Source organism: Anas platyrhynchos, chromosome 19 (assembly GCF_047663525.1).
Source record: "Anas platyrhynchos isolate ZD024472 breed Pekin duck chromosome 19, IASCAAS_PekinDuck_T2T, whole genome shotgun sequence".
In the NCBI taxonomy this organism is placed as follows: domain Eukaryota; kingdom Metazoa; phylum Chordata; class Aves; order Anseriformes; family Anatidae; genus Anas; species Anas platyrhynchos.
This window is the reverse complement of record NC_092605.1, coordinates 2,877,415-2,897,742: the sequence shown is the minus strand read 5'-3', so window position 1 is coordinate 2,897,742 and position 20,328 is coordinate 2,877,415. Positions and strand designations below refer to the sequence as shown.

Genomic DNA, 20,328 nt, shown 5'->3' with positions numbered 1-20,328 from the left:
GTGGCCCTCTTTGTTGTACCCTCCTTGCCACCATTTGCTCTGTTTGTGCCACCAAATTTATTAATTTTATCCGCCCTGCTCAGGGGTGACCGTGCCCCATGTGGTGCTGTGCTATGTGAACGGGCTGCTCAGGGGGGGATTTGGGGGCTGCCAGCCCAGCTCAGGGGGCACCCCCAGTCCTGGAGACATCGATTTGAGGAACCAAAGCGACCCTAGGCTGGTTGGAGACCGAGACCAGGGGCTTCTCTGAGGCACGGGGGGCCCGGTCCCAGCCGCGGCCGCGGCTCCGCCCGCCGCGGGCCCGGCGCCCCCGTGAGGAGAAAGGGGCGGAGGGCGGCCGGGGGAAGGCTCCGGGCCTCAGCCCTCGATCTCCGGCCTGCCCCGAGCCCCGAGGCCTCGCTGCGAGGAGCCGGGACCCGGCCGAGGCGGTGGCCCCGTCCCACCGGGGCTCGGCGGCACCGAGAGCCCGGGGGCGGCTCCGATAGCACCGCGGCCTGCCGGGTTGACCTGGCCGCCCTGCTGCCGGCCCCGGAATCGCGGCGCATTCATGTTTCCTGTCTCGTTTTCACCGCTTTTTAATTAACCGTGTTGAGAAAGTACGCTCCTCCTCTCAGACGCCTTCCTGTTGTAAATAGAGGCTGAAAATATCCAAAATCAGCCAAGGCCTGGTACGCCTGTTTGCCTCTTCCTTCAGCCGGGGCTTCAATAAGCAAAGCCCTGCTGTGTCACAACAGGAGATACCCTGCATTGCAGGAACTATTGGTAAATATCGTTAGTTTGGACCACTGCACGTAGTTATTTTATCCTTTAGCTACGGGTTAAGGTGGCAACAAGGTCCTGGGATTATCAGGAGTTGTAAAAGATCGCATGTGTAGTCGAGGCACGTTACAAATGCTACGCAACAGCTCTGTGTGTGTTTTTCTGCCACAAAATGGATCGAAATTCATTAAAAATTGAAATAAGTATTACAGCTCTGGGAAAAAGCTGTTAAGCAAGTTGGTTGGCTTATCCTGCAGCAAGAAAATTAATAACCTTCTGTCTTTTTTGGATCCCTCCTACAGGTTTGTTCGAGGAGTCAGAAGTTAGCACAGAAGATGATGTGACGTGGTTGAAGGAGTGCTGTGAAGCCGTCTCCAGAGATCTGACTGAAAATCCTGGAACCCGTTCCAGTTTCACGTACAGCGTGTGCTTTTGGAGTAGATGAACACGCTACAAGTAGCCTACAGACTCCTGCAGGTACATAATGCTGACAAACTGATGAACAGAGGGAACTTTTTGTTAGTCACTAATCAGAGGGGAGATGTCTGATAAAAGACTGTTCTTAGGGCCTTGTACTGAAGATAATAGGTGTGAACACAGTTTAGAGGCTGGTGTCTTGCAAGCCCAAATCCCAGCTCCTGCAGCTATTAGATTCTGTAACTTTTATTCATTTAAGTAGTCCCACTGCAGACAGCAGGATGATCTAAGAGCAGCAGGCTCATGCTTCGTGAGCTGGTTGAATTACTCCTTTACATCTGTGAAGTCCATGCTCTGTCAGCCACTGAGTATGAGAAATAAACCCCCTAAATTAATGCTGTGGACAGATGGATGTTTTGCCTGTTGTTGAGCATAATAATGTAGGATTTGTGTTCTTGTCAAACTTGGTTAGGCTAAGAAAAAATCTGTGGGACCACAGTAATAAAATTTGCTGTTTGATCATCCAAAGTGGTGATTTTTTTGTGATGTGGTCTGTTAGGAATTTTGCTGAGTCCACTTAGCATCTGTAGGATTAGGAAGACTTTTTTCCTCTAGCAATCAGCAATTGATTCAAATATCTAAATTTCTTACTGTCCTTTCTTTCTGCTTTTATAAAATAATATTTCAACAATCTGTGAACCAAATAAGATAAAAAATAATTTTTTAAAGGGGTAATTTTTGTGAAGGCCCAAATCTGCAAAGAGGACTTGCACTTAAAAAGTCTCTCTTTGGAATATTATTGTATCTGAATACTCAGACTTTCCTGCTCAACAGCATGTATTTACATACGTAAAAATAATCCTGCATGTTCACAGCTTTTCTATATATTTCTGCTTCTGTCCTGACAAAAGTTATTTATTTTTTTCCTGACAAAAGCCTTTTCATTGATTTTTTTCTTTTTCCCCCAGGGGATCTGTTGAAATACCCGAAGGAGAAAAGACAGCTGCTTTGTGTGTTGCGGGAATAGCAATGACAGAGCTTTATCCAGATTGAGTCTTGGAATTCCATCTTTGGACAAGCTTCCTTGACAAAAGGTATCGTGTCTTACAGCATAACTTTGTATGTTTGAAAACTTGAATGGCTTTCAAAATGTGAACAAACAGCTTAAGCTGGACCTGGTGATCCTTGTAGGGCCTTTCCAGCTGAACCATTTTATTCTGTTCTATTCTAATAGAAAAAATGCCAACTCATGCTTGCTGTGTATGTGTAGTAGAAGGTGAGCAGCGATACTCAGTGCCTCGCAGTTTGTTTTATGGCTCTGTGATTTTTAGAAGATGGATATATTTCCAACTCATTAAGTTCTAATCATTATAAAAAGCAATCCCACAAGTGGTATTGATTCACTGTGCTGCTCAGGCACCCTTTCTTTTGCCATGTTTTCCATGCAAATAAAATCCAGGAGGGGAACTTTTTGGTTGCAAGGGAAAAAAAAAAAGTGTGCATGTTTTTATATACATAAACATGTTCATTACATGTGACCGACTGGATTTAAGTCTAATGTAACTTTGCTGTAAACTTAAAGGCACAGAGTATGAAAGGGCAGTAGGGGAAAGAGCCAGGCCCTCCGAGATCTCATGCCATGTTCAGAGCATGAGTTTGCCTCCTGGTCACAGCAGGATTCTCTGATACCTAAACCATGCTGGTCATAAATACGCTCTTTGGCCCTTCCCTCATAAAACAAAGGCTGTGTTCATTAAAGCTATCAAGGGACTTGACAAAGCTCGACTTTGCTAAGGACATCGTGCTTAAAAAGTCAGATTCATACAGTGACAGGGTACATGGCTGTGCGGGTATGGGCAGTAGCAATCCTATAGTGACTTCAGTGAGACATGCAGCTTTAAAAACAGTATGGAAAGCTGAAAAGCAATGATGACAGCGAGGTTAGAGTTCAGCATGCCAACTGCAGCCAGGCTCCAGGCTCACCTTCCCCGTTTGGTAGCAGCCAAGCCCAGCAGTGCCCCCTCTCCCACACTTAGCAGGACCAAGCTCCCCAGCACATCTCACCTGCAGCCCACGCTGGCTTTTTAGGCTGCTGGAGGTGGCTGCAGCCTCCTTTATCCGAACCTCTGGGGCTGTTCTGAGCTTCTCTATCCAGCGGGGGCGGCAGCAGGGGGCGCCCACGGCCCGTGCAGCCCGGTCCCAGCCCTGATCCCATCCCTGCTCCCCCCGAAGCCAGCAGCAGGTACCAGGAGGAGCGGGGGGCTTCGCCTTTGCCAGCTTCTCAGGGGATTCTGACTTTGGGAGCAGCAGGGGCCTGCTGGAGGGAAGCAGGGGGCTTTTCCGCTGCTGCTGTGCTTTTTTTTTCACGGCTCCTTTACTCCTGGGCTCAGCTTTGCTGCTGCTGAGGTCCCGCAAGGTGAGCTGGAGCCCGTTTCATGGTAGGTACTGTCGGTGGAAAGGAGTGGAGGAAGGTGAGGAGGTGGAGGTAGCAACAGTTTACCTAACACGGTCAGTTTTTCAGACCTGACGAGGGAAATTTGGTGTATTTTGGGGTTCTGTGGCTGCAGTGCGTGCTGCAGGGCTCCAGGCAGGCACCCTCTGCCCACCTCATTTCCACACACTGCCCTCAGCCTCATCACTACAGCAAGTTGTCACGTCTGGGGATGGGGCAGGCACAGAACCCAGCACCCAAATTTTCCTTCCCCTCCAGCAGCACCGGGGCTGTGCTGCTGGCAGCCCGTGCTGCAGAGCTCCCGCTGCTCATCCACCTGCACAGCGTTGCTGCCTCTACCTCCTAGCAGGGCAAACCACGGAGCTCTGGGGGCAGGGAGAGCTGCGAGCTGGTGCCTGGAGCTGCTGCACGTGCACAGCCTCAGCTGCTTCCCGTCGCTGTCACCGCAGGTCTGCTGTGCTGGGGCAGGAGCAGTGCTTCCTGCCTGCCTGCAGCGTGTCTTCAAAGCTAAACAGCCCTTCCCAAGGCCTCCTGGGGATAAAGGTGTCGAGGAGCAGACTGGTATTACCCAAACAGCCCAGGAAGATTGGTGACTTGCCTTTTTTCTTAGAGCTGTGTGGCAGCTCCTCTCTCTCTCTCTCTGTACAGGGTGATGGGAGCAGGAGCCCTGCCTGGGAGCTGCCACCTAGCCCTTGAGATTTGGTTACAACACCCATGGCGTGTGCTGGTCAGCCTCGTTTTTAACTTCCTGGCGGGGTGAATTTCACAAGCCCTCCCTCAGTTTGTGTTTCAGCTGTTGCTGTAGATACTGTAGCTTCTGCCTGTGCGTGTTTTCTTGTTTTTCTCATCGTTCTGCAGCCTTGCAAACGTAAGAACTAAGGGAGCACGTAAGTTCAGGGTTTCCAAAGGAAACTGTGGTCTGAGACATGCAAAGAAATGTCAGTGGCAGAGAGTTATACATGTGGTTAGTAACAAACTGTTTATTTGTTTTGCTAACAAGAAGCAGGTGTTACAGAAGAGTCAGGGTGTTTGGGAGTGAAGCAGGAGGGTTCTGCTGGGGGGGCTGACAACCTTCTAGCTAGCATTAACCCCTGCTGCTTTTATACACGAGAAGTGGAACGTGGTGATAAGAAAGAATGAGTTTGAAAGTAGCTTTAATCTTGTTAAGAGAAAAATCTTTCAACTTTCTTATTCCTTGTTGCCCATGTAATGTGTTATGTGAGCACTGTCAGGGCTGAAGGCGATAGCAAAACAGTGACAGGACCCAGTACGGGATTCAAGACACACACCAAAGTTTCTCAAAGTGTTTGAGGAGAGCTGCAGGTGGTTATTAGCAGGACTAAAGCACACGGGAAGAGCGTCCAGCACATACGGAAAAGCTCCTGTATTTAAAGGGTTATTTTCCATCATTTACTATGAACTATTTTAAAATGCGCCGTGTGACAAGAATCTACCAGTGCCTTAAAAATTCTTCACTGAAAAGCTAATGCTTGTATCATCCCTTGGCTGCCGCTGGTTGCTAACACGATGCTGCAGTGTTTGGTCTCTGCTGATGCCGCGTGTATCCAGGAACGTTTGTCTGCAGCTTCTTTTACAAACGGGGCCCGGGGTGTGCTGTACGGCACGCAGCTGCAGCAGATTCTTGGGCTGTTTAATTCTTCCTTTATTGCCAGACCAGTAACAAAATTGCCGGAGTGAGAGTCCCCGTGCGGAAGTAGAGGAGTGTTTGCAGGTGAAAGGAGCGGCTGTGAATGAGCAGCTAAATTTAGGGCGCTGTAGGTGGGGAGAAATGGTCTCTGAGCATGACATGTGCTGGCCTGAAAGAGCCTCTGTGGGTACCAGGATGTGTCCATAGAGAGAGAGGGTAACAAGGAGAGGATCAAAAGTTGCACCCAGGAGTTTGCAGGAAGGTTGAGCGAAGGCACCTTGAGCTTTAATCCAGGTTGTTTACATAGCTTCTATTTTTTTCTGAATCCGGTTCACGGATTTAATTGGCACTTCATGTGAAAGGTTTAATTTCCTGGGCCGGGGTGTTATTTGTAATTACTGTTATCAGGATTTGGTTAGGCTTTCATTTGCTTCACGTCACCCAGGTAGGATATTTCCTTTGCTGGAAAATTGACTCGCTGTGCCCAGGGCCCCAAATGAAGCTGACAGGTGAGAGTTCCCACTGCGCCCAATTTTCAGGATTAATTTTTGCTCCCTGGTGCACAAATCTCCCTTTGCTCTCCCTTCCTGGTCTCACACACTGTGAGCAATTAATGTTTCTGAAGCGTGTGAATTATCTGCTGTTCTGACAACGAGGAAGTACACACCAAGTGCATCTATGTATGTAAATGCTGTGTTGAAATAGAATGCTTGCACATTCTGATGTTTGTTACTGGCATTTCCTTGCATATAAACAAGTGAATTTGGTAGAAATACAGTTTCTGTTCAGTTCTCCCTTTACACACTGTTAGCCGACCACTTTGGCCCCTTCTTTTGCACCAAGAAATCCCACGTGTAGGTTGGGCTGCAAGATCAGTGTTCTTCCTGGAAGAATATTGTCCAGAAAAGACTTCCAAGTGCTGCCACTGATCAGATTGCACCAACTCAGCGGCCTGCAGAGGTGGGACGTGCCCTCTACAAGCACGTACATTGGTAAAATAAAGAAACAAGTCTATTATTGATAGATTTTAGGAGCCTGTAACCTTTTGAAGAGCACTGTTGGCAGTGCTCTGCTCAGCCTTGCTTTCTTCCAGCATTTAAAGTGAGGTGTGTATTTGAAGAAATTCGTGAAAATGCTTGTTTGGTTCCGAGCTGCCCAAAACAGATGGAAAAAGCATCTTAGAGGTGTGAGGATACCACAGGAGAGGATAGGGGCAGTCTCAGTGAAAACGTTTCATGAACTAGAGATTGAATGTGGTGTGGTATTTAAATATCGAGGGGATCTGTTCACCCCAGGGTTTCTCCTGGTGGTTGTTGAGGGAGCGTGCTTCCAGGTTCACTCCTGAGAGCCCTCGGTCGTGATATTGAGAGGAGTTCTGGAGGGCTCTGACTCTCCACCAGCCGAGGGGGCACAAAAACAGCCAGAAAAAGGGATAGGAAACATAAAGCCTGCAGACTCTGCCTTTCCAGGTATGGTTTATTTAATGTACTTTATTACTAGCAGCACGTGGGGAATGCTGTGAGTCACGGCAGGAGGGAGGGAAGGAACGCCTTGTGGGGACAGAGCTTTCCCTGCAGGTACGTGTGGACAGGAGTCTGGCTGCTGCCAGAGCTGCTGTTGTGCAAGGGCAGGGGCTGAACATCTCACGGGGTTATGTGCAGGGGGTGTTGGGGCAGAACAGGGCCGTGGGTTAAGGATTGGCTGCGCTCCTCGCTGCAGGGGCTCGGTGCAAGCTGGGGAACAGGCACCCAGTGGGACCCAGCGGGTGCTGGGCTGGCTTTTGGGCAGCGAGTACGTCAGCTTTGGGGGCTTTCTTGGCAATGTCCAGGAGGGAATCTGGCTTTTCCTGGAGGTGCTGAGCCAGCCTGAGCCCTGCGGCTGTGGGACCGGTTGCCAGCAGCGCTCCCAGCCCTGCGGCACCCGATAATGCCATGGGGCTGTTCCTCCCGAGTGGCTGCCGCTGATAAGTTCTTGCTGATAACGCCGGGGGTGCGTAAGGAAGGGAGATACAAGCACAGGCAGGGTTTGCTGATTTACTTGGTGTGATCAGGGCAAGCTCAGAGCTCGTGCTGGAGGCCTGGGCTGTTGCAGGAGGAGGGGAAGGGACATTTCCCAGCGGGCAGGGAGCCCCTCTGCTGTGCACACGAGAGCAGCCTCTTCCCCTCACTCTGCTGCAGGTTTTCTGGGGGAATGCAGGGTGTGAGTGCCAGAGCGTAGTGGTTACTGTGCTCGCTCCCTCCTGCACGTGCTGAATTGTGAGCATAAGTGGCTGGGGGAGCCCAGTTGTCCTCAGAGCTCTGCTCCCACCGGTTGGGGCTGTGGTGGGACACCTACCTGGTATGGAACTGGTGCCTGCCGCCCACGTGTCCATCTCCTGCAGGCCCTCAACCCCAGCTGCAATTTCTCAGGTTATTTCATATCTTTGACACATTTTGCAGCAGGTTAAAAAAAAAAAAAACACAACACAAAACAACAAAAAAACCCAGCCACATCAATGGCAAAATGCAAAAGCCTCGATGTGCTTGAAATGCCTCCCTGTGATCACTTCCCGTGGTGTTGGTGCAACCTCGCGGAGACCAAAAGGAAATCGCCAGAGTGCCCGGGGAGGGCAGGATCTGACCCAGCACGAGGCGATGCTGGGCACGAGGAGATGCTGAGCAGGAGGTGATGCTTGGTCTCGCTGCTGCTGGGGCTCCCTGGGGCCGGTTTGTGCCGTGCTGCTGCCAGCCGGGCTGTGGCTGGCAGCCGGCAGCGGCCGCAGCAGAAAAACCCGTTCACAACATTAATGAAAGCTTTGACAAAAAGGAAGCCGGGGAAGCTATTGTCTCGTTGGCCTTATTCTCATAATGTCTGCGTGTAATAAGTCTTTTGGTTATGCTTGTGGCTTCTGTGACAAAGCAGTGATTTAGGGGGCTGTCTTTACAGAGGCAGAGCTGCTCGCACGGGCCAAAGTGTTGGTGAGTAATATTTTACCGCAAATTGTCGTAACTGGAGCTTGACAACTGCTGTAGGAAAGAGGGTGGGGGGTTGTGTTTGATTTATTAGGTGGCTTGCTGCAATTTGCAAGAAGGAAAATTAAAAAAAAAAAAAAAGGAAAAAAAAAAAAGAAAAGCTTTATGCTAACACAGCCCCGAGTTTGCATATCCTGCAAGTAAAAGTCTGGGTGAGCAAAACTACGGGGGGAAGATCTCAAAATCTCAGCGTGTTCCTGCCAGGAGCCCCAGAGGTGGCTTGCATCCGTGGGAGGCACACACATTGCAGCTGCAGGTGGGGTTCTGGAACCGAGAGCAGCTTCGGATGCTCGAGAGCCTTTCCCAGGCCTCGTGCAGCAGCGCTACACTAGAGGGAACTGTTCCCTCTCCAGCCCCAACCGGCATCCCCCGTCCCTCTGGATCCGTGCTGGTGGTGCAGAACCTCGCTGACCGGAGGGGAAAGCGAGTCCTCGGCGTGGCACTGCAGGACCAAGGAGGGATTTGGTCTTCCGATGTCACCAAGTGGTCAAGTGCAGGGTCCCACCTCTGGAAAGCGGTGCCTTGTCGTTGTCTTTCAGCAAAGCCAGCGGTTCAGCGAGCGTCCTGCTACAACTGAGCTCTGAACATCCTAAGGATGAGCCTTAAAGAGGGAGAGGGATTGCTGTCAGTGCTTGCATCACCAAAAAATTCAGGTCATGTTTACTACGGGCAGCTGGAAAACAATGATCTCAGATGCTAACAAGTAACATCTGAGGGGAATCATTAAAACACTTGTGTTGTTTTGTAAGCACCTACTTCATTTTTTTCCGGTCTCTCCCAAACCAGTTTAGCTATTTTTAAAGACTTGTTTGTCCCTTTAAGAGCCTGACGTTGGCTTATCTAAAACAAGTGAAAAAAAAACTAAGAGCTTGCCGTTCCCTTTAGTTTTAAATGGAAAAAATGACAAAAAAACAACATTGTACAGCTTCCTTTCTGCTATAGAATGGACAGACACCTAGGGGCTGAGGGCTGCTCGTCCTGCTGCAAGCTGCCCTTGTGCAATTTCCTTTATTTACATCTGCCTGGCAGTGGCCTCGTTGGCTAGATGGCTACAGGAGCATAAAATCTTGTACAAGTCCTTTGGAAAGGGATACCGAGGCTCGCAGAAGTGACTTCTGTCGCTCGTTGCCCTCTGATTTACTGGCATGAAGTAGCTATACACGGTTACTGAATAAAAGCATTTACACCCTATTTTGTTCTGGCATTAATGCCTTCATACCAGGATGAGCAGGGAGGTCATGGGCCATTAATTTAAACCAGGTGGGAAGAATTACTCCAAATTGTTTGTGTGCTGGGAGACATCTGATAGTGTTACAGTTTTATGTGCTCATCTTTATAAGGATGTGAACAGTGTGCGGCCTTTGTAGTGCTTTTTTGTTGTTGTTTTGGGGAAGTTGTTGCAAATCGTGTTTGTTCACTGCTGCAATGGAGCCAGAGTCAGATTGGGAGACAGATTGGCTTCCTGGGAGCTTGGTATTTGTGTCGTCTGCTCTGCTTGCACGTGTGATCACCTACCTCTGTTCTGGGACTTTTGCAATTAGAATGAAAATAAATTGCAATTAATGCCTGTCGGTGGTGCGATGAGTCCTTCAACGAGTCATTTGCAGATCTAACACATTTGTATTTGGAATTTAGCAGCGTGGCCATATTACTCCTGGTAGGGCTTGGTGAGTCTAGGAGTTACAGGTTAAACAAGGAAGGGCGTAACGTCGCGTGGTGGAGGGAGAAATAAGGTTTGGGGAAGGGAAAAGTGCCCCTTAGTGCGACTGGCCTGGTATTTATTAGTTTGATTTTTGATATGGGAGCCGCCTAGCCTGGCACGTAGAAAGTATTCTGCAATTCAGCGAGATGATAAAATAATTACATGATTGCCTGCTTCTTGAAGCCGCGAGGATAATGTCCCTAAGCACCGCCAATTCAGCCACCGCTCAGAAGGAGAAAAGGCTGCCCAGAACCAGGCCTGCGCTGCTGAGGGTTTGCAGGAGTCCCCTCGAGGTCAGCACCAAGCAGATGGCTTCCAAACAGCTCATTTAAAGGAAGGTATGATTGTAGGATTGCCCAATTTGCAGGGTAACCACACCACTTCAGCCCGAGGAAGTGCAACACCACAGCCTCAGGAGGGGAAGCAGCAGTGGGACCCCGAAGCACCACAAGGCCAGCAGAGACCCAGCCCTGCTCCTAGGGACAGGCAGGAGGGAGGCACGGAAAGGAGCTCCTTCATTTTCTTAATCATTCAAAAAAAAAGGGAAAAAAAAGGAAAAGTTTATTGCAAAGTCAGTGTTTTAGGGTTTTTTTTCCAGAGCCCACTAGGTGCATTACAAATGGGTAGATCCTGTTCTGGGCACACTGAAGCCCGCGTCTGGGTCTGCCGAGCCCGCGCACACACAGACAGGACAGAAACGTACGGCGAGGTCAGTGACAAACGTATTATTTGATCTGTATTGGAAATTGTTGTAAAAAAAGTTACAGTAGAACCTCGTAAATCTGCAGAACAGGGAGCTTTCACACACACGCAAAACCTGGAGGCCTTATTCCACTTCCAAGCAGAGTTGTAATAGCAAAGTGCTGTAGTGAGGTCTCATATTACAAAGACTTCAATAATCTTACAATTATAGGCTACAGAACATTTACCCAAATGCTTGAAGTATCATAAATTAACAATAAATAAAGTACATCTGAATGCAACGCGGGATTTGTTCAGTTACTCACTGACTCGCAACACTCGAGTTCTCGGTAAGGGGTCTTCCAGTCCTTGGCGCGACGCAGCGAGGTTCTGCTGTGGGTGATAAAGTGCTGAGGCATAGAAAGGACACGAGACTGCAGCATGGTCACAACAGTTTTCAGGCAGTGACGATGGATTGCTCTAGCCACTTCGTTGCATGAGTGCCTGTTTCTGGTGGTTTTTTTTGGACATCTAAGACAAAAACAAATCAAGCACCTTCCCAAAGAGGAGTTCTACAGATTGTCCCACGTTTCTATGGCTGGTAAAAGACACGGACATGTCAGTGTAGCAGTTAATGCATGATGCCACTTCCACTTAAATACACAGAAATGCTTTTTTTTTTTTTTTCCAAAGCACGTGTACTCAAACTGAAACAGACTCATTTTATTTGTTCCCCCTGAGTTGCCTAGAGGCGGTAAGATGCACATAGGTGGGGTAAGCAAGCTTGTGTCACTGGGAATAGGAATCGCTCCTGTTAAGACTAAATGAACAGCTAGTACGTGGTCTTTTATACTTCCTTTTACACATTAAATACACATGGGCTCCAGTTCTTTGTCTCACTGAAGTCAGCAGCAAAAGGCCTCTCACTGAGGTTGGGGAGGAAGGGGCACTGCTGGGACCAGCCTCTGGCCAGGACAGCATCGAGGGACTCCACATTCGTTCAGAGATGTGGCAGAGCCGTCCCCGTGCACCCCTAGGTGAGACGTTTGGGTACATTCAGATGTTAAGACACGCTGGGCCAAATCCTCACTGCGTGGCGGTCTGCTTTCAGCAGTAGAGCCAGGTCCACTGACAGCAGCTGAGGCCTTATGGAAGGAGATAGTGAATCTGTAGGGTTTTTATTATTATCATTTTAAATAACAAGGGGGTTACCTAGGGCCTACCTATTAAAAACAGCTATAGTCTATGCTGTGAGTTTCCCCAACAATTTCACAAGCTAGCAATACAAGATAGGTATTGAAAGGTTTGATGTAAAGACAGTTTTCCATTATGCAAAAGATTATTTTTCCTCTCCAGTTACGATAATGTCCTTTAACTATCTTAGAATAAATTAATAAATACTAGTTAAATTAGAAACAGTACATCTGGGCACACTAGTGATACAAGGCGGTTCGAAGGAAACCAATCAGGAGAAGAAAAATGATCTTATCATGAAATATGTGCAGTAATAACTGGCCACAAAGACATATGGAACCTCTGATTTCCCAGCATTTGTGACATTCAAGTTAATTAGAAGAACAATAGCAATGGTTTAAGTCAGCTATCTAGCCTAGCCTCCTCCTCAAGTCTAAAATATAAGTCCGTATTCTTCCGAAAGAAAATGCAGTTGGCTACTAGTGTTGCACAAATACTCATCTCTAGTTGGTGCAATTGGTTTGTGACTGTGCAGGATCTGCAGTACGGGATGAACGGAGCCAGTCAGAGACTGCACTGCCAGGTTGCCTTGCACGGGCTGCTTCTGCTGTTCTGTTTTCCACGTGGGATCAGTCGAGCCTTTACCTATGCGTGTTATCGGGAAAGCAGGAGTGTGCATCACAGCTTCATGCTAGACACGAATTATTCTTATGTGGCTATCTGTATTTTCTATGGAGCTTTCCATTGTTGGTTAAAAAAGTTCTTTCTAACAATAAAAAAAAAGTTGTTTGTTAATAGCAACTGTTCTGTTCACATTTAAAATTTCACATTCCCTTTAGAATGTAGTTTTAAAATGTGGAGCAGAGCTGACACGTTCCCCAGGCTTACACCAAGTACGTTAGATGGAGAAGGGACAGTTTTTTACGCTGCACTGTCACAGCCTTTTCCTGAATGATCTGCTTTTCCGATATCCATTTCGATGAAGTCCTCTGGCAAGTCTTGCGTGCCTTCCGCCGTGCCTTCTGCTGCACCTTCCTCTGCGCCCGGCTGCTGCCGGTGGCACAGCCCAGCCTTGCATGGCCTCACCAAGGACAGAAACACAGCACCCAGGACCATGCCAGCAGCACAGGAGTAGAAGGCTGAGCTGTAGTTCTGTGTTTTATCCACTAAGACACCTATGGAAGACACATTTACACTAGTTAGCCGCAACCTTCCCCCACGCTCTTGCCCACCCCACTTAGCAGAGGATTCCTACAGGGCCCACTGCATCAATATTTGCAAGGAGAAGATAACTGATGACAACCAGATGCTACCTTAAAGGAAAGGTGGGAAAACATTTCGTTTAGTCATCTTTCTGCAAGTCAGAAGACCTGAGTCACTGCAGGGACACTGGGACTGAAATACTTCTCCTCTGATAGACGTCACTTTTTTTTTTTTTTTTTTTTTTGCAGTGTGTGGTAAGACCACCTGCACAGGGAAAGCAGTCTGCTTCTGCCGCTCACTACAGCCTGAACTGATGTCAGCGTTGGGTTTCTAACAGGATCAGGGCAGCACTGCAGCATTTTTCTCTGCCCTGAGGTTCCTCCGTGGAGCCTGCCTCGTCTTTGGGACTCTGCAGAGCTGCATTGCAGCAGTCTTCTGGCTCCGAGAGCCTCCTCGCGCTAGCTGTGGGTCTTTAGGGCAGCACTACGACTAGGGCCATCACAACACCTTCTAGACAGGTCAGCACCAGCATTTATCAGGCACACAAAAAGCACGAGGGAAGTTTTAGTTACCTGCAAGGGGTGGGCCAGCCAACCCAGCTAAGCTCTGAATGAAGACGTAGACTCCAGCTGCAGAAGACATTTTTGCAATGCCAACCACGTCGTCTTCTGCCAGCAGAGGAATGTGTGTGCCCGCTACTGTTCCCAGCATGAACCCGAAAAATATGCTACATGTCATCAGCCCCCAGAACTCGGAGGCGAAAGGGAAGGCAAACAGTGCTACAGACAGCAGAACGACACAGATGAGCTCGATGTAGATCTTGCGGATGGGCTTCTTGTTGAGAACCCAGCCAGCTGAAATTCTGCCAAAGACCTCTGCGATCGCCATGGCAGACAGTATGTATGCAGAGTGGTCTTTGCTGATGCCAAGGCTGCGACTCAGGGGAATGATGTACAGGGAGGGAGCGAAGAACCCCAGGGTAGCAAATAGGCCAAAGAATGCATAACAGATAAAGCTAGAGTCTCTCATCACAGAAAAGTCCAGTAGTTTGGTTTTTGGTTCTGTAGGGGGGCTGTTGTTTCCAACGAGGGTCTGTGCATGTTCCTTTGGTTCTTCACTTTTCGGCTCTGCTTTGGTGTTTCCAGGCACATTTCTGGGTGAGGTAGTTATTTCGACTCCTGAGTCAATGGACTCTATTGAGGTGCGTGTTTGCTCGTTTTCAAGCATGTACTTTGTCTCCGTGGGCTCCTCCGGAGGCTGCGCTTTCACTTCTTCTTCTGCTTGCTCTTTGATGACAATGGGGCGCAGCAGCGACCCGCAGACGACGATGCTCAGCTGCAGCACCCCAACAGACAGCAGGCTGTATCTCCAGCCGATCTGCTCCTTCAGAGCAGTAATTGCTGAGGAAAGAGAGCACAGGAACAGAGCGTAACTAAAAAAACCCCTGCGGCCACACCAAGAAGCTGTCTGAATTTCAGGTTAGCGGAGCAACCAAAGCCGTGGCACTTCGGGCACCAGTCAAAGGGTCCCAAGCACCTCAGCTTGGTCCTGAGCACCTCAAAGGGTCCTGAGAACCCTTGTGGGCCCCTCCTGCCCTGCCCAGGGCCACCCAGGGGTGGGCACCCAGATCTCAGCAGGGAGCCCAGGCACCACATCTCACATCTGGCTAGCAGAAGCGATCCTGCTGCTTGTCACTTCGGAGGTCCCAGGGGGTTTGGGATGTGCAGGGATGGAGGTGGGGTTATTTTTAGTGAATGAGAGCGAACGCAACGCTTGAGTTTCCTCTTTCAGCTGACCCCACCCTGCAACCAGCTACCAGAGGAAGTCTCTCGGCCTCGCTCAAAGGTGCGTGCGGCTGCTTCATTACAAGCCCTCAGCTGCAACCAGATGAGCTCTGGGATGGGCATTAGCCAGGCAGAAGGGTGCACACGAGGCTGCCATCTGAAGGAAAGGCCCGAGACACGCTGCTGGGGACAGGGCAGGATGGGGCCATGTGGGATGCACTCCTCTCCTGGGCTGGGGGCAGGTCCCCAGCAGGCTGTGGCCATCCATCTGCCTGTGCTCAGCATGAGCCCACAAATAATTGCTCCTAAAGGTTAGTGCTGCCTGTGTTTTAAATAGCTGGAGTTTCTCAAGTCTTATTTTTAGCCTGCCAGCTCTATATAGGGAGCCAGCGGGTCGGGCAGCAGCGTGGCAGGGCCCAGTGTGCCAGGCAGTGCTGGGGGGAGCGCAGCCCTTTCCCCAGCACCTGCCTGTGCCCCTTTCCCTCTCCCTGCTGCAGCTCGGGGTGGCTGCAGGCACTCCAGCACCATCCCTTGTGCTGGGGGACTCGGGATCCCTCCCTGATGCACAGCACCTCGGCTGCTGGGGGCAGGGGAGGGTGTTTGCCATGGTCAGACCGCTCTTTAGGATCACAAAGAAGAGCCACAGGCACATCAGCTACAACCTGGGGGCTGCAGCAGCTCATGGCAAGGCCAACGAGCACCTCTTGGTTGGGAAGAGGATCAGGGCAGGATTGGGGTTTTAGGCATGCAGGAATTCACGGAATTCAGGCACCGTACCTGGTGCGAAGGAGAAGACAGCAAAACATTCCCCTGTCGATGCCACTGCTGTGACCAGCGAGCGCCTTTTGTCAAAATACTGTGATAAAATGGTGACAGTCGGGAGGAAAGAGAGGCAGTATCCGAGGCCTGTGAATAAATGCCAAAAATTGCCATAACAACAAGAAAGGGAGGGGGAAACACTGATGCGAGAACACGTTAAGTCAGCTTTCCTGGTGGTGAGATTACAGTATCATTTCGGCCAACTCAGCAAGTCACCCTGGAAGAAAACCATTGGGGAAACCAAAATGTTATTTTTTTAAATTGGACGAGAGAAAAAAAACAAAAGCAAAACCCAAGAAGAAAACAAAACACAAGGCCCAAAACCCCAAACCTGCTAGGCAGTGCCTCCTGTTCCCAAACAGAGCAGTGTTTGCTTTCAGGACCTCATCTGCTTTAAGGCTCTGAGCCCGCAGCAGTTGCCCCCGTACGCGAGGCAAAGCTCCCTGGCAGCAGATGTGAGCGGGGCACCCAGGCCAGATTGGAAAAAGGGCGAGATAACAGGGACAAGAAGCGAGGGAAAAGGAGGAGGATTTGACCTGCAAAGGGCTCTCTCCTCCCCAGCGATCCCAGTTAAACCAGCAGCGAGCGGGGCTCCTGCCCAGCGCCCAGGCAGAGCTGGCTGGAAGCCACGTGAAGGTGCACAGAGGGACTGGGACGGGGACAACTCACCAGAAACGAGGCCGATGGTGACGTACATGTCCGCGACGGTGCGGGCGAAGGAGGCAGTGACCATGCCTGTGCTGACCAGCACCCCGCCGGCCATCACCACGAAGCGGTGACCGAAGCGATTGCTTAGGACGGTTGACAGAGGAGCTGTGGGCAGCACAGGGCGGTGGTTAACACACAGGTCAGCAGCTTCCCCGGCTGCCATCCCCTTCGGAGCTTCTCCTTGCACCTCTGCCCTCTCCCTGTCCCCACCACGTTATCGCCTTCCCCGTTCAACCTCGCAGAGCATCGCCCCTGCAACCACCCCCAGGTAAAAAGCTTCCAGAAGAGACCCAGGCACGGCAGCCCGGGACAAACCTGCGGCAAAACCCATTGAAACAAGCGGGTTTCGGTGAAGCTCAGGTTACGTTTGAGGCTTTTCACTGAGGAATTAGGTTGTGAAATTCTCTTTTCATCAGTTTCCTTGCTGATGAGAGCCGAGCAGCCGGGCTGGGCTCAGCCCCTGGAGCCAGGGACGGGGGCTGCACCCTCATGCCATGCAGGACAAGTGGCTCAGAGAGACTGGCAGGTCCAGACAGCCGATCTGTGGTGTTCCAGGAACACGGCCTCCAGGCTTTATGGGGTTACGTGGCGTGGAGCCATTAGAGACAAGTCCCAGATATCCCAGATACCAGGCCCTCGGGTGCTGAGTCAGCAGCACGGCTGCACCTTCTGACCGGTGCCCTTTACTCTTACCTGTGAAGGTCTGCACAAACACACAGATGGATATGATCCAGGATATCCTGCTGTTGGTTTCGTCAAAGCTGTCCATCAGGTCGTTGAAGAAGACGCCGAAGGATTTGATGATGCCGTACGTCAGAGCTTCCACGAAGAAGAAAGCAAAAGCAACCGTCCAACCCCATCCTCCGTCAGGCACTTTAGTATAAACATTTGGAGTGGTGCACGGCATTTTTACAGCTTTGACCGTCATTTTTGATCTGGGAGAGAGGAGAGAACAAGCCAGGCATCAGCCTCAGAAGAATTCTGCTTACGGAGGCATGGCCTAGCAGCCAAACCATCAGTAAGGTGCCCTCAGCCAGTCCCTGGGCTGCTGAGGAATTAAATGCAGGCGCTGGGCTCAAGTTCCTCCCTCGATGGTCCCGCAGGGACCATTTCTGCTCCTGCCCTTTGAACCGAGGGCTAGAAACTCCCCGCTCAGCACCAGGGTGAGCTGTTCCCAGCAGCAAAACCCAGCGAGCGGCTGCGGTTCAGCGCAGGGGGCTGGATGCAGTTCGTGAAAGATCCACCGCGGCACCCGGAGAGGGCTCGGATCGCCCGGGCTTCCCACGGCGCTCCCCATCCCCGATCCTCCCGCCTCCCTGACATCCAGGGGGACACCCACCAGCACCTTTGGGTGCTGCCTACTTTCCTGCGGGGCTGCTCGGTGCCACGAGCCGGCACGCTGCTGCAAGCCAAAGCGCGTTGCCTTGAGCGGCTGCCGGTGCTCGGGGCAGCCAGCAGCTCCCCGGGTGCGTGCTCCTTCCCCCAAAAAAACACCGCTCCGGGGCTGCGAGCCCTGCCTGCCCTCACCTTCCCGGGGGTCTGCGTGGCCGCAGCAGGGACGCCCCCGCTGCCAGCAGCTCCCCATGCAGCCCTCGGGCTCAGCCGCGCCGCGACACCTGCGGTGACGGGGACGGGGACATCCCGATGGTGGGGCGCAGCACCCAGCCGGGTTGGGGGACGGCGGGGGGCTGCACCCCAAAAGCTGCCACCCCCTTTCCCTGCTCTGCCAGGCGTTTCCCTCCTCCATTTTCCACCCCAAACGGCTCCGGTAGCGCTTCCCCATCCCACGGGGGAACTTCTCGCCCATCGCCCGCCCGGCTGCGGCACCCATGGGTGACAGCAAGTGGCCTTGGGGGGACCTGGCGAGGGCTTTGCGCCCCCCCAGGGGGGTGTAGGGGGCACCCAGCACCCCGCTGCCCCCCCTGTGGGGTGCCCCAAGGTGGGTTGGGGCTGGTGCACGGCTCTCCAAGGGGGTTCTGCCAAGGGATGGAGCCGGGTGTGGGCTCCAGCATCCTTCCCGTGGCTTGGGAAAGGGGGCCACGACCACCGGTGGGGTTTGAAGTTTGTCCGTGCCCCCCCCCCCCCTCCAAAAAAGGGTGCGGGGTCAGGGCTGAGCTCCCGGTGTCACAGCACCGGGGGTGGGGGCGAGGTGAGGAGGAACCCCGCTATTTAGGGAAAAAAAAACGAAATAATCCCAGGTCTCTGCGTGCATAATGGGCATTTCGGGATCGGGGGGGATTAAAGTGAGCCGTGGGAGGGGGATAGGGATAAAGGGGGGGTGAGGATAAAGCCCCCCCGTATCACTTAGGGCACATTTCAGCCCTGATTTCTGCATCGCCACCGCCGCACCGGCTCCTCGGCGGGCGCCGGGGCCGCCGGCTAAAAATAAAGGGATGCGGAAAAGGGGAGGGGAGGCAAAGTGGAGAAGGGAAGGGGAGGGGGGGGGGGGCACAAAATACCCCCCAAAAAATGCAAAAATAGAAAAAAAATGGCAAAAAAAAATAACAAACCAACCCTGTAACCCAGCCCTCCCCCACCCCAAATAGCAAAAAAAATAATAAAAAAAAACCCAAACTCACCGGGGTGCAGGGGGGCTAGGGGCGGCCCATGGTCGGCAGCCCCCCCCCACCTTGGGCGAGGAGGCGGCCCCGCTGCCCGCCGGCTGCTCCCGGGGCCCCCGCGGCTGCTGCCGGTGCCCGCGGCCGCTCGGGGCCGGCCCTTTATAGACCGGCTGCAGCCGGTCCCCGCCGGCGGCTCCGCAGCGCCATGTGCGCGCCCGGCGCGGCTGCGGCGCGGCTCGGAACGGAACGGAACGGGGAGGGGTTAGGGGGGAGGTGATGGGGGGGGGGTATGGGGGGTGGGGGGGGGATAAGGGGGGGTTAATGGGGGATTTGGGGGGGATAAGGGGGAGGTTGGGGGGGATAAGGGGGGTTATGGGGGGGTTAAGGGGGATTATAGGGGGTGTAGGAGGGTTAATGGGGGGTTTTAGGGGGGTTGGGGGGAATAAGGGGGGGTTACAGGGGGTTAGGAGGGTTTGGAGGGGGTTAATGGGGAGGTATGGGGGGATATGGGGGGTTTGGAGGGGGTTAATGGGGGTTTTGGGGGGATAAGAGGGGTTATGGGGGGTGTAGGAGGGTTAATGGGGGGGGTTTAGGGGGGTTGGGGGAGATAAGGGGGGGTTAATGGGGAGGTTGGGGGGGTTGGAAGGGGTTAATGGGGTTTTGGAGGGGTTAATGGGGGGTTTATGGGGGGATATGGGGGGTTTGGAGGGGGTTAATGGGGGTTTGGGGGGGGGTTAACGAGGGGGTTATAGGGGGGTTTGGAGGGGGTTAATGGGGTTTGGGGGGGTTAATGGGGGGTTAGAGGGGGTTTGGAGGGGGTTAATGGAGGGGCTAGGGGGGGTTGGAGGGGATATGGGGGAGATATGGGAGATTTGGGGGGGTTATGGGGTTATAAGGGGGCTTTGGGGGGATATGGGGGGTTTGGAGCGGGTTAATGGGGGTTATGGGGGGATTGGGGGGAATAAGAGGGGTTATGGGATGTTAATGGGGGGTTATAGGGGTTTGCAGGGGGTTAATGGGGGGCTTTGGTGGGGTTATGGCGGGGTTAGGGAGGTTTGGAGGGGGTTATGGGGGTGTTATGGGGGGTTTGGAGGGGGTTAATGGGGGATGTGGGGGGATATAGGGCCGATATGGGGGATTTGGGGGGGTTAATGGTTTGGAGGGGGGTAATGGGAGGGTGTGGGGGGATTGGGGTGGATAAGGGGGGTTATGGGGCGTTAAGGGGGGCTTTGGGGGGCTTGGAGGATTAATGGGGGGGTTGGGGGGGTTAATGGGGTGTTAATGGGAGGTTTGGGGAGCTTAAAGAGGGGTTAATGGGGGGTTTGGGGGAGATGGGGGATTTGGAGGGGGTTATGGGGCATTGGAGGGGGTTAACGGGGGTTAAAGGGG

General features: G+C 52.1%; 2 protein-coding genes across 3 annotated transcripts in view; one reads left to right on the top strand and one right to left on the bottom strand.

Annotated features, from left to right (window-relative positions):
- Positions 1-211: 211 nt before the first annotated feature.
- The window catches only part of ARSG (arylsulfatase G), a 45,131-nt gene continuing 25,014 nt past the window's right edge, over positions 212-20,328 (top strand). Inside the window, exons 1-3 of one of the 2 annotated variants that reach the window (XM_038165202.2) lie at positions 212-762; positions 1,062-1,236; positions 2,145-2,270. The gene's annotated coding sequence lies outside the window, so the exon portion shown is untranslated. The remainder of the gene's footprint in view (positions 763-1,061; positions 1,237-2,144; positions 2,271-20,328) is intronic. The other variant, XM_038165200.2, reaches the window with a different exon arrangement.
- Positions 10,529-19,170, bottom strand: SLC16A6 (solute carrier family 16 member 6). The gene is made up of 6 exons (XM_027471397.3): positions 18,958-19,170; positions 17,072-17,313; positions 16,340-16,483; positions 15,629-15,757; positions 13,640-14,467; positions 10,529-13,039 (listed from the first exon to the last, which is right to left on the bottom strand). Exons 2-6 carry the CDS (start codon positions 17,304-17,306, stop codon positions 12,786-12,788), a joined length of 1,590 nt encoding a protein of 529 aa, XP_027327198.3. The 5' UTR covers positions 17,307-17,313; positions 18,958-19,170; the 3' UTR covers positions 10,529-12,785.

Coding starts and splice junctions, on each gene's coding strand:
- SLC16A6 (XM_027471397.3), bottom strand. CDS start 17,306: ATGACGGTCAAAGCTGTAAAAATGCCGTGCACCACTCCAAATGTTTAT. Junction 15,758..16,339: donor CACCATCGGCCTCGTTTCTG/GTGAGTTGTCCC, acceptor ATTTATTCACAG/GCCTCGGATACTGCCTCTCT. Junction 13,040..13,639: donor GGCTGGCCCACCCCTTGCAG/GTAACTAAAACT, acceptor TGTCTTCCATAG/GTGTCTTAGTGGATAAAACA.